We start from the raw sequence: 13,215 nt of genomic DNA, 5'->3' as shown, positions 1-13,215 counted from the left end.
TTTTATCAGGTCATGCTCATAAACTTATATTGGTCAAATCTAGTTTTAGACTTAGATTGATCAGATGCGGTCAGACTAGATCTGACCAATCTGAGTCTATGAGTACGAACTGATGAAGCCTCCCTGCGATGAGGTGGCGACTTGTCTAGGGTGTACCCCGCCTTCCGCTCGATTGTAGCTGAGATAGGCGCCAGCGCCCCCCACGACCCCAAAAGGAAATAAGCGGTAGAAAATGGATGGATGGATGATGAAGCCTACTAGGATGGGAGGCGAAACGTCTTCTAAGACATACCAAACAGTCCAGTTGCGATCGATTGAATGCCCCGACAATGCATTGACTTGGATGAATAAGAACATCCTTAGACATAAATACAAGATGATATTGTTCTCTTGAGCGGCATGTCCGCTCCAGTTGTAAAATTAATGATTTTAACAGGCAGTCAGGTGTTGCTTAAAGTAATGTCTCTGGAAATTGTAGTCTTTTTAGGAAAGCCTAACGCAACCTGAATCCAACCCATTGATTTGAGTGTGCTGTAAAATAAAAAGTATTTGTCGTTCGATGCGGGATTAAACTGCCAGTTTTCATCATGTTTTGCATGTCAGATTTGAGAAAGACATGGTTGTCAGTTAATTTTATGGAACTGCTGTTATAGGTATGGTGCAATTCACTTTCATAACAAAGAAATGCATTGTGGGTGGACTAATTTGACTCAACAAAAATATAAACGAAACACGTTGTTTTTCCCATTTTACACGATCTGAGCTCAAAGATCTAATACTTTTTGTATGTCGACTTCAAAGACGTCATACCTTTCTTAAATATTGTTCACAAATCTGTCTTAATCAGTGTCAGGGATCACCTCTTCTTTACAGAGTACCATTCCACCAAACAGTGGGCATGTAAAAATGCCGGTGGATGCTCACTTACTGTAAGGCTGGTACACACATAAAGATTTTTTAAATCTTAAAGGGATCATATTATGTTTTTTTTCCGCTACATTTAAAACACTTCCTTGTGGTCTACGTAACCATATGTTGATACGATCATGTTGTTGATAATCTTATAAAAATGAATTATAACTAAACGTTACTTTCTATGGGAAATGGCAACAGCGGAGGATGCCACTGATGTTGATAGTCCAAAAAATAACAGTCAACTTTAATGTCAATTTTTCCCATGTACACGGAATTGAAATTACGTTTTCAGCGCAGTCCTAATTAAGAGCAGACAAACATTACAGGGAGACAGAACAGGACCACTGACGGGTCAGCCAACTTCTGGCACCCCTTAAAAAAGTGGAAAACGGGTAAACATTGGGGGGGTTGAGTAAAAAAATATTCCGTCTAAGGCTGGACTCTCGGGGAGGGGGGTCCAGACTGAGGCCAGGAAAACGACCTCAATAGCCACAAACAAGTTAGAAATATTTCACAAGACTTTCAACAGAGGGAAGGGAGTGGGGGCTACAGAGGCAAGTTGCTACTATCTATGCGCTGGCCAGCCGTCCCATCACGACTAAGGGAGTCAAGCGGTGGGGAAGGTGGGGGTGGGTAAGTGTCCATATGCCCATTGTCCAGGGTGTAGGCCTGGAGTCGCTTTGCAGGCATTACAAGCAAAGTTCAACTCTTACATGTTGTTGAAGGAGGGAGGGATGTCAGAGCATCCACCACTGAGGTATCCTTGGGGATGTTTACAGAACAGCATTCTTCTGTTATGAGCAGCGTCAAGGCCATGCGAGGGAGTCAAATTGTAGACTGGGATTGTTGTTTTCCAAGCGGGCAGACATTTTGATGGCTTGTCTGTTCTAATCGTACATGCTCTCGGGACCAATTTTTGCATTTCAGTAAGCCTCTCCAAGATGTGATCCAACTTACGATTCAATTCAAAATCCCCACAGTCTGTGATCCCACAGCTAGACCCATGCCTTCCATTTCGACGGGCAGCCTTTGTGCTCTTTGAATGCCTGCCATCAGATACACCAGGGCAATGCCCAGACAAATCAGCAGATGCCCTGCAATCACGGTTCCAAATAAGTAAATATCTTCCACGTCCTCAACGGACTGCACTGAGAGGCACATGATTCTCCATTTCTTCCAGGAGTCTCTCACGTACCCCGAACCTCTTTTCCTCATCAAGGAGATATTGTCAAATGAGTTGAGAGTCCAGCTATCCAATTCCATCCATCCATCCATTTTCTACCGTTTATTCCCTTCGGGGTCCAGGGGGGCACTGGAGCCTATCTCAGCTACAATGGGGCGGAAGGCGGGGTACACCCTGGACAAGTCGCCACCTCATCGCAGGGCCAACACAGATAGACAACATTCACACTCACATTCACACACTAGGGCCAATTTAGTGTTGCCAATCAACCTATCCCCAGGTGCATGTCTTTGGAGGTGGGAGGAAGCCGGAGTACCCGGAGGGAACCCACGCAGTCACGGGGACGACATGCAAACTCCACACAGAAAGATCCCGAGCCCGGGATTGAACCCCAGACTACTCGGGACCTTTGTATTGTGAGGCACTACTCTTAAAAAATGCTGACAGGAAAAGACTAGAGAGCAAGCAGGGAGAGAGCGAGAGGGATGAAAAATGTGACCGCCTCCACCAAGTGCCCTAGCCAGAAATACAATAGGTTTTCACTTTTGGTGGTGGTGAGTTGAATGGGTCTCTGGGAAATTCGATTCAACTCCCCAGTTATAAAATTTATTTCTGTCTTATATTATTATTTTTCTTAAATGTTATTGAGTGTTAAACTCTTTTTTTGAAGGTGGGATGATATGACGGATATATTCATATATGTTCAAAATGAATCTGAGATCAAACTAAAAAAATTCCAAATCTGAAAAGTTTATGGCGGCAGTACTGCAGACATGAGCAGCCCTTGTTTTAATGGTTTCAGCAAGCCTACTTGGGTGCTGTTCTGGAGGCCAAATGAAAAGCTTTGGCGCGCCAGATGTTGACTACGTTTGCTCCAAGCTTATCAGAGTCATGGAAGAGTGCAGAGTAGTGATGGGTTGATGAGGTGTCAGGAAGCGTTTCGACACATTGCAAAACTGTATTGATACTGTGTCAATATTGTGTCACTAAATACTGACATCTGCTGGACATTAAAAGTCCCTTCAGGCAACCTATGGACCGACTCAACTGACACTGATTTTATGACCTAGTACAGGGGTCAGGAACCTTTTTGGCTGAGAGAGCCATTCAAGCCAAATATTTTTAAAAGTATTTCCGTGAGAGCGATATAATTTATTTATTTTTTAACACAACTATATGCGTGCATTTTTAAGAAAGACCAACATTTTTCGAGTATAATAAGTCTCTTATTCTTTTTAATAACATTGTTATTCTGAGGCTAACCAAAAATAAATCAAATACTTCTTACCATTAATGCGACTTCTTGAACAGTTGTGGTAGAAACCAGATGGATGGATGTAAATGCATTAGAATGTTTTATATTTTGAACGTTATTTTTGACACTGTGATTACCAGCGGAATTATTCATTACTTATGGTGTTAAGCAATGTCAGCGAAGATTTATCTGAGAGCCAGGTGCAGTCATCAAAAGAGCCACATCTGGCTCTAGAGCCATAGTTTCCCTACCCCTGACCTAGTATATACAATAATATAAACCAAATAATTGAATTTCATTTAAGATTATTTTATATCTTCATTTAAATAAAAGTATATTTTTATGTTTTTTAGATACAGTCAATAAATAATGTGAACATGTATCATAACATGGAAATCTAAGAGAACGTGTTGTGAATGAAGATACTTGTGGACTGGGAATTTTTATTTTTTATTTTATTTTTTTTACATGCGCTCCAAATACGCATTGTTGATTGATTGATTGAAACTTTTATTAGTAGATTGCACAGTACAGTACATATTCCGTACAATTGAACACTAAATGGTAACACCCGAATAAGTTTTTGAACTTGTTTAAGTCGGGGTCCACGTTAATCAATTCATGGTAAAAACGTAATGAGTGATCCATCGAGCTGGATTTGAACCAGTGCCCTAAGGAACTCAGCATTAAAAACTACAGCCCTCTACTCTACCAACTGAGGTATCGAAGGGATTTAGCTGTTGCCGCTTTTTAATGTAATGAGATGGTTGTGTGGGTGGGACAAAGCTGGGTGCTGACGGAGAAGAAGCAAAGCAGCTTGTTAAGACTTTATGTTAGAAAACCCCCCCGTACCGAAACGGTTCAATACAAATACACGTACGGTTACAGCCCTACTTACAGATCGAGTAGAAACTTTGAGAGAACAGGATGAAACGACAAGGAAATTAACACAAATACCTTTTTTTCCGATATATGATCAAAATATTCCCACATAGCGGAAATGATCTCCGTCGACGATAAATTATAAATGACCAACGACAGAAGTGCGGCGATTCTGTTGGCAGCAGCGTCTCGTTGACAGATGCGCTTCCTTACAAACACAGTTTGGCCCGCAGGCGTCAGTGCGACACAGTTCACGTATCGGTCACATGACCGAAACAGCTCATGATCGGTCCCGTGACTTTCGAAAAGCGGTACGCGCACCGACACAGGATTTTGCTCCATGAGCTCGACGCATGCGCCGATGCATCGGTGTTGCCGGACCCATCACTAGTGCAGAGGGAGTGGGAGCAGAAAATACAGATGCAATAGTCTGCAGACCTTTGAATGGTACTTTTTCTCCTGCATGTGTTCGTTTAATCCTTAATAAAGCTCACCAAGTCGTTGTCAAATTTCCTATTCACCATCTTAGATTTATTTTTCATTGAGATTGTTTGAAGCAAAGAAATACAATTCCCTCTTGGCCACAAGCAGGAAAAGGGAGACATCCTGCCACCTCTGGCTCCTCACAAAATGTCTGTCTTCTCCTACATCCCAAGGACTGATATTATTTTCCAAAGGATGGTTGGGTTGTCTTGGTCTCCTCTGACTTGAGTTCCTCTACAGGCTTATCTTGATTATTGCTGCTCTCAAATACCTGGTACTCTCATGTCAGGGCTATATTGTGTGTTTTATTGATTGATTGATACTTTTATTGGTAGATTGCACAGTTCAGTACATATTCCGTACAATTGACCACTAAATAGTAACACCCGAATAAGTTTTTCAACTTGTTTAAGTCGGGGTCCACGTTAATCAATTCATGGTAAAAGGTGTCTCTTTATATGTGTTAATTAAAAACTAACCATCTACAATAATACCCAATGATTTCCTATAGTAATTATATGGTACTTAACATGCAGAAATATGATGGTAAGATCAATATACTACTTTTATTACATGTATGTGTATGCTAGCAAAATGTGTAGTTAGTGTTAAAAATGATCAAATCCTTCACCTGCAATAGGTTTTATCTTTTTCTTGGGTGGAATTTTTTGGTTCTCCTTTTCCTGTTTATGCGAGAATAGACGGGATCTTTTTTGGAAGCGTGATGTATGCGGAGATGCCCTTCAAGCATAACCAAATTGGCAGCTACCAGTCAATATTGTTTTGTCATTACCACCATCTTATTATGTTTTCTTTATTTCGTTACAGAACGTCCCCTAAACGTTACCACATAATCTACATGAATAAGCACAGCATTGAGCTGTGGAAACGTGGTTTTATTTACTATGAAGTTTGTATTTTTAGTAATTGAAATGAGATCAGCGGTGACGGGCTAGTTGTTTTGGTAGCGGCTAAATTAGCATGTTGCGATACTTTGTAGAGCGATACGTAGAGGGTTGAACCAGGAGGAGGTCAGGTCAAGAAAATGTGTCTCTCCTAACTTGGAGGAGCCGAACCTCAGTCTTATATTCCTTCTTTCTCTGCCTGTCTGGGTGTGTGTTAATTCAGGAGAGTACAATCTGACCATGTAAGGAGATGTTCCTGTGTAAGAGACTGGGAAGACAACAGATGTATACCATAACTTGCAGGTTGACATTAAGATAACATAGAGTCTCTCCTCCAGGATAGAGCTATCACTTTTGCATTCTGAAGTCTGAATTTGTTTCCTCTTCTCGTGAGAGAGTTAACCCAGTCCACATACGCACGTCCAACTAACTGTCCTGAGTTTATTTTGGGCTCAACCATTATTTACTTAAACCTGCTGGTTTGCTTTCTCCAAGGTGAATATAAACATTCATTATATGTAGAACATAATATGAGTAAATTAAGTCACTTCAGTGTCAAGTTTTAAGGTGGTGAAAAAAACGTATTTAACTGACCAGTTCCTCTAATTAAGACCTTGGTTTGTTGCGTGTTGCCAGACTTTGAGCTCACACACAACCCCGCTCCCCTCTGTTCACAGCTGTCAGCGCACACAGTTATCAGTGACATTTCCGCGTCAATTACTTCTCCATTTGGTTTATACAGATGGGTGAAATTTTGATCAAATTTGGATGGATTTATTTCAGGAGCAACACGCTAATTAAAGGGTAAAATCAGTTTACACCGGTATGCTACTTTTTTTTTTTCCTTAATTGCTCGCACTGTACACCTCTGGTTTTACGTCCACTGTGTTGTTTAGGTCATTAGGAAAGGGTAAGTCATTTATTCAACCTCAGACACGCTTTTCTCTGCTATATCTTCACTATAACAAACATTTAACTCTGTATGTTGCAGTGATTATGGAAGACCTGGAAATGACCAAAGAGGAGCCTCAGCGTTGGATTTCAGAGATATTGAAAAATCTTGGTGTGATATCGCCTGATGTGCAGGAGAAATGCAAGCTTTTGCAATGCCTATTGGAAAATAGGAAGACACAAGCTGACCGTCTCGTAAAACTCTGCACGTGAGTGAGTCTATTTAATCTTTGCTAAGGACCTGTATTGCATTCACATTCAACCTCTCCAGATCCGTTTGTGTGTGTGATCGCTGACCACACCAACGGGCTAAAACACAAAATTTTAATTTGTAACATAACACTGTTGAAAAAGTGAAGCGGTGTAAAAATTTTCCAGACGCACTGTAATTATATGCATGTTTGAAATAAACTAATACCATAACCGTGCATAGTGGTACATCAGAAATGTACAGTTTTACACTTCAACATGTTCAAAAACCGGTAGGAAGAAAGTATTTGGGGCTTTTTTTTTTTATCCGTTTCACAGCAATTACTAACACGTCTTCCCTTAATGGGTTCAGTCTCTAACACAAACAAATAAATGAAGTTCACATGAAGAAAATAGTTAAATCATTGTAATTGTACACGTCACATACTTCCTCCAATGAAGGAACGACTTTATGCATACTGTATAACTCACTGACAGTATTTTGTATGACCGCGGTAATTATATAAGTAAAGTAGTAACAGGGGCATTCATAATAACATGTAATATTTGCGTAGTTTGGTCTTTTTAAGCATACAGTGGCACATTAATTTCACAGATGCATCACAACGTTCGCTATTTTCTTCAACAATACCTACCTCCACTAATTATGGCAGACAATAACTAGTTTGGGACAAATGATGATCCAGAACCGTAGATTTTGCTACCCACTGTTGTTCTTTTGGTTGATATAGCAGTTGTGCAAATTTACTTACGATAAAGGTGAAGTGTGATCCAGTACACATCATTACATGGAATAAACTACCAACTACTTTCCAATACCTCGGAGCACTTCAGACTTCAACTGTTATAAAAATGTGCTGTAGTAATACAGTAAAGTCGATTGGATTTGATCTGTGTAAGGTCCACAGCTTTTATTTTTGTTCTTTTTCAGACCATTGGTTTTTGTTGTTGTCTTGCAGGTCTGTGGGTGAGTGTGAAGCCATTGTGAAAAAGCAGTATACTTTGCTGGGGTGGGAGTACAAAGACGATGATTCTGACGATGACGACGATATCACATGCTATGGTAAATTAGTAGATAATTGATAAGCATGAATAGGTGTAGCTTATAGTTGACTTTATAAATTCTCCCAAGAAGTACAGTTTTCCTTAGTTATATTTTTGAAATGTAACCTAAGGTCCTGTCCAGACGAGAACCTTTGTGGTGTTGTTAAAAATAAAACCGTCCACAGATGTGTTTGATTAATAGTGGTCATGTTCAGACGGGGACGGATGAAAACGATTTGAATACATATTCTACACCAACAGACACAGCTCCAGTCAGTAAGATTACTAAAGAAAGCCCAGAACAAATACAGGCATGCCGTTAATTCCTAGCATTGAAATGGCTTCGGATGTAAAGAAATCTGGTGTGGTTCACCAGTAACCACCGCTATTTCACTATTAATGATCAGGGTTTCCGCGGGGCATCAAAAAGCAGTAAAATTCATTAAATTAATTCTGCGAAAATTAAGGCATAAAATGGCATTAAAAAGCATTAAATTCGACATTCGTAGGCATTAAAAGGGACGGTGTGGCGCAGTGGGAGAGCGGCCGTGCGCAACCCCAGGGTCCCTGGTTCAAATCCCACCTAGTACCAACCTCGTCACGTCCGTTGTGTCCTGAGCAAGACACTTCACCCTTGCTCCTGATGGGTGCTGGTTGGCGCCTTGCATGGCAGCTCCTTCTATCAGTGTGTGGATGTGTGTGTGAATGGGTAAATGTGGAAGTAGTGTCAAAGCGCTTTGAGTACCTTGAAGGTAGAAAAGCGCTATACAAGTACAACCCATTTATCATTATTTATTTAAAATAGTGTAATACATTTATAGGCCAGGGCTAATAGTTAACAAATGAACACTAAATGAAAACGAACTTAATAATCGTCATCGATAAATTGCTACGTCTTCGTCTCAGGCTTTCAAACTGTATATAAGAGTTCTCACTCTGTGCATCGGTCTCAGCATCTGAGCCCCTTTTATTTGACAGTCGAGTTACATGAACAGAGGAAACTCCATGTCAGTCATCCACAAGCTTTGTAGCAGTGCTAGCGACAATCACTTCCCATGTTGGCGCTGGAATGAATCATTCTAAAACAACAATCACTTTTAAAGTGCACATTGCTTCGAAACCATAGGAGAGATATCTGTGGAGGTTGGCTGTGCAGAAAACAAACTGACCAATCGCTGCTCTTTTTTTTTAAAACTTTATTTCAACAATATTGTAATTTAGGTAGTGATGTAAAGGAGGCAGAACGACTGTCAGCCTTTTATTTGTGTTCAAAATATAGCGACACACACAAAATGGCTCCTTCCAAAATGGCACCTTTCAAGTTGTTTGCAAACTATGTTAGTGCATTACCGCCTCCCTCTGGATGTGAATGATCTTTTTAAAAGAAGCTATCTACCTCATCATACACCCCATCCTTTCCCTATTTTGGTGACATATCTGTCACCACAGCCTGCTCTAACTCCTCCTTAACTCCACTACCTCTTTTTCCCATGATAAAGCTGCGTATGATCGGAACTACACAGAGATCCAAACTGATTGTAAAAAATGAAAAACTAGATTTTTGCGCGGCACGTTGAGTCAGATCAACCGAACGGTTCAGATTTTTGCTAATGTTTAGTTGACATAGCTCTGTTGAAATAGTAGCAACTCTTGCACAAACACTGTTCGCCATTGTTGTGTTGTTTTTACTGGCTGTTGCGTGTGAAGTTCTCTCTTGCTCTACTAGTCACGTGATGGAATAACAACACCATCACTCACAGTAGTGGTTTGCTTGTTTTGAAGCCGTTCTCAAGAAATATCGTTTTAAGGAACCCAGAACTCTGTAGCCATGTAGATAAAAGGCCGAAACAATACGATATTTTACTGTTCTGACTTTAAAGCGTTCCCGTGCGGACAGGTCCTATACAAGTGTATCATTCCTACTTGTCTGCATGCTGTAGTTAAACGTATTTTGTATTTATTGCAGAAATCCCTTGTACAACAACACAACAACACAAAGTGGTCTTGACCAGAACAAGCAGTTGTGAAATAGTGGATTTGCTACAACCAAGTCCTGAAGATCATCCCTGCCTAAGCCCTTTTCTGCCAGATTTAGAACCTGACAATGACACAAACCATTTGAATTATTCTATGGAGTCGTCATCAAACAAGAGAAGATGTGTTACAGTTGAAAGATCCCCAGCAAACACAATGGATTTATCAATATCCTCAGTTGAACTCAGCCAGATAGATAAGGCCACTGTGAGCGATGCAACAGTAACAAGAAAACCTGTAGAAAACAACACACAGAACGAGGAACAGGAGGAAACAAAACTAGAAGAAAATTACATTGTGAACGAGATGAAGGAAAAAAGAAAAACAGCGGAAAATTACACTGCAAACGGGATAACGGAAAAAAGAAAACTAATAGAAAACGACACTGTGACCGAGATAAAGAAAAAAACAAAACCAGCAGAAAATTACACTCCAAACATGATAGAGGAAACAAGAAAACCAATAGAAAACGACTCTCTGAAGGAGATAAAGGAAAAAATTAAACCAGCAGAAAATGACACAGCAAGCAAGAGAAAGGAAAAAAGAAAACGGGCAGAGAATGACACAGCAAGCAAGACCAAAGAAAAAAGAAAACGGGCAGAGAATGACACAGCAAGCAAGACCAAAGAAAAAAGAAAACAAACAAAAAATTACATAACAAACAAGACGAAGGAAAATAGAAAACTAACGGAAAATGACACAACAAAGAAGACAAAGGGAAGACAAAAACCAGCAGAAAATGACACAATCATGACAAAGGATAAAAGAAAACAAACAGAAAACGACACAACAATCAACACAACGGAAAAAGGAAAACAAACAGAAAATGACCCATCAAGCAACACAATGGAAAAAAGAAAACTAACAGAAAATGACACAACAAACAGAATAAAGAAAAATGGAAAACCAACCAAAAAGGACAAAGCAAACAATACAAAGGAAAAACTAAAATCTGCACAAAATGACACAAATAAGGCAAAGCAAAAAAAAGAACCAGAACAAAATGACACGGCACACAAGACAAAGGAAAAAAGAAAACCAAAACAAAATGACACAGCAAACGACACAAAAGAAACCAGAAAAGTAGCAGAAAATGACAGCACAAGCAAGGAAATAAACCGAGCAAAACGTGGTAAGTAATGTGCAAAATTCAATACATCATAACTACTGTATTGCTAACATTTCATAGAGGTACAGTTTTTCTCAAAATTATTTGCAATCCTTGATTATGGATACCATTAAAATTCTTGACACATACTTTTTTAAGGTTTCAGGGTCAGGACTCACGATTCACAAACATGTACTACCATTATTTGGCAGAAACTGGTTGTGAGTCTTACACGCATCAGTTTGCATTTACAGTACCATACTAGGTGAACGTTTTAGGTTACCACTTGATTGTTTTCATGAATGAATGCTATGCCAGCATTAATTTTATGTGGGGGACAAAAAGAGTAAAACATAAACAGTGGCCAGTGTGGCTCATAGATTAGAGTGGTTGTCCAGAAGCTGGAGGGTGGTTGCAAATTAGCAGCCATGTTTCTGTCAGTCGAACCCCACGGCAGCCGTGGCTCCAAATTTCAAGGGAAACTCAGAATCAAAATTGCAACTGGCCGTGTAGAACAGCACCAGCATCTCGGTCGACCCCTCAAGTTTCCTCAGCTGCCGCAGGAAGAACATCCCCTGCTGGCCTTCTTGGTGAGGGAGCTGATGGTCGGCTCCGAATTGAGGTCCTGGGTGATGGTGGTGCCCAGGAAAATAAATTAGTCCACAATGGAGACGTGGAGAAATAATCAGAGGGAGGGGAATGGTGGGGCTGTGACTTTCCAAAAGTCGATGATCATCTCCACTGTCTTCTGGGCGTTATGCTTCAGGTTGTTGTGGCTGCACTAGGATGCCAGCCGGTCCACCTCTCTCCTGTTGCCAGACTTATCGCCATCCGAGATGAGCATGATGAGGGTGGTGTCGTCCGCAATCTTGATCAGCTTTACGGACTGGTGACTGGAGGTGCAGCAGTTTGTATACAGAGAGAAGAGCCAGGGGGAAAGTACATAGCCCTAAGCAGTACCATTGTTGGTGGTTCGACTGTCCGAGACAATCTTCCCCAGTCGCACGTGCTGTCTTCGGTCCGTCAGGAAGTCATTGATCCATCTGCAGAGGGAGTCGGGCACGCTGAGCTGGTAGAGCTTGCCTTGTAGTCCAGGGAGGATGGTGTTGAAGGCAGAGCTGAAGTTCACAAACAGGATCCTGATGTAGGTTCCTGGGGAGTCCAGATGCTCTAGGATGAAGTGAAGGGCCAAGTTCACTGCATCATCCACGGACCTGTTGGCGAACTGCAGTAGGTCCAGGAGGGGGGCGGTGATGTCCTTGAGGGCTCAAAAGACTTCATGACCACAGACGTCAGCGCCACCGTCCTGTAGTCATTATGTCCTGTGATCTGTGGTTTCTTGAGGACAAGGACGATGATGGTCTTGAAGCAGGACGGCGAATGGCATCGCTCCAGAGAGGTGTTAAAAATATCCGTGAAGACAGGCGCAAGCTGATCCACGCAGTGTCTTTAGGGTGGAGGGGGGGGGACACCATCCGGCCCGGTGGCCTTCCGTCCGTTCAGTTTCAAGAACTACGGAACTGCCAAGAACTTGTTTAAATACTCGATCCACTAAGTAAAAACACTGAAAGAAGTTTATATCAGCAAATAAATTGTGCTGCAAATGAGTGCATCAAGCATTTTGTTAGGGATGGATATTGTTTATATTTTAAAAGCCTACTGAAACCCACTACTACCGACCATGCAGTCTGATAGTTTATATATCAATGATAAAATATATACATTGCAACACATGCCAATACGGCCGGTTTAGTTTACTAAATTACAATTTTAAATTTCCCGCGGAGTTTCCTGTTGAAAACGTCGCGGAATGGTGATGCGTATGATGACGCGTGTTTGTGACGTTATTGGTTGGAGGGGACATATTAACCCAGCACCACTTACAGCTAAAAGGCTTCTCTTTTCATCGCGCAATTACACAGTATTTTGGACATCTGTGTTGCTGAATCTTTTGCAATTTGTTTAATTAATAATGGAGAAGTCAAAGTAGAAAGATGGAGATGGGAAGCTTTTAGCCTTTAGCCACACAAACACACGGTGTTTCCTTGTTTAAAATTCCCGGAGGTGAAGCTTTACTATGGATCAGAGCAGTCAAGCAAACATGGATCCCGACTACATGTCAACCGGCAGTTTTCGGTGAGAAAATTATGGTACTACCGGAGATCAGCGGATCTTCTGTCCTGCTGCAGCTTCGTGACTTCCCTCAACACACCCGTGGCCACACCCCTCCGACTATCAGATACTA

At 41.1% G+C, this 13,215-nt stretch overlaps 1 protein-coding gene across 2 annotated transcripts in view; it reads left to right on the top strand.

Moving 5' to 3' along the window:
* Nucleotides 1-13,215, top strand: part of LOC133539879 (histone-lysine N-methyltransferase SETDB1-A-like) — a 31,350-nt gene that overhangs the window by 4,942 nt on the left and 13,193 nt on the right. For both annotated transcript variants that reach the window (XM_061882163.1, XM_061882161.1), the window contains exons 2-4: nt 6,615-6,783; nt 7,744-7,847; nt 9,795-10,994. In XM_061882163.1, the coding sequence (XP_061738147.1) occupies nt 6,620-6,783; nt 7,744-7,847; nt 9,795-10,994 (1,468 nt within the window). In that variant the 5' untranslated portion in view covers nt 6,615-6,619. The remainder of the gene's footprint in view (nt 1-6,614; nt 6,784-7,743; nt 7,848-9,794; nt 10,995-13,215) is intronic.

This window comes from Nerophis ophidion, linkage group LG21 (assembly GCF_033978795.1).
Source record: "Nerophis ophidion isolate RoL-2023_Sa linkage group LG21, RoL_Noph_v1.0, whole genome shotgun sequence".
Lineage (NCBI taxonomy): Eukaryota > Metazoa > Chordata > Actinopteri > Syngnathiformes > Syngnathidae > Nerophis > Nerophis ophidion.
Note: the sequence above shows the minus strand (reverse complement) of the source record. Positions and strands in the feature narration are given on the sequence as shown.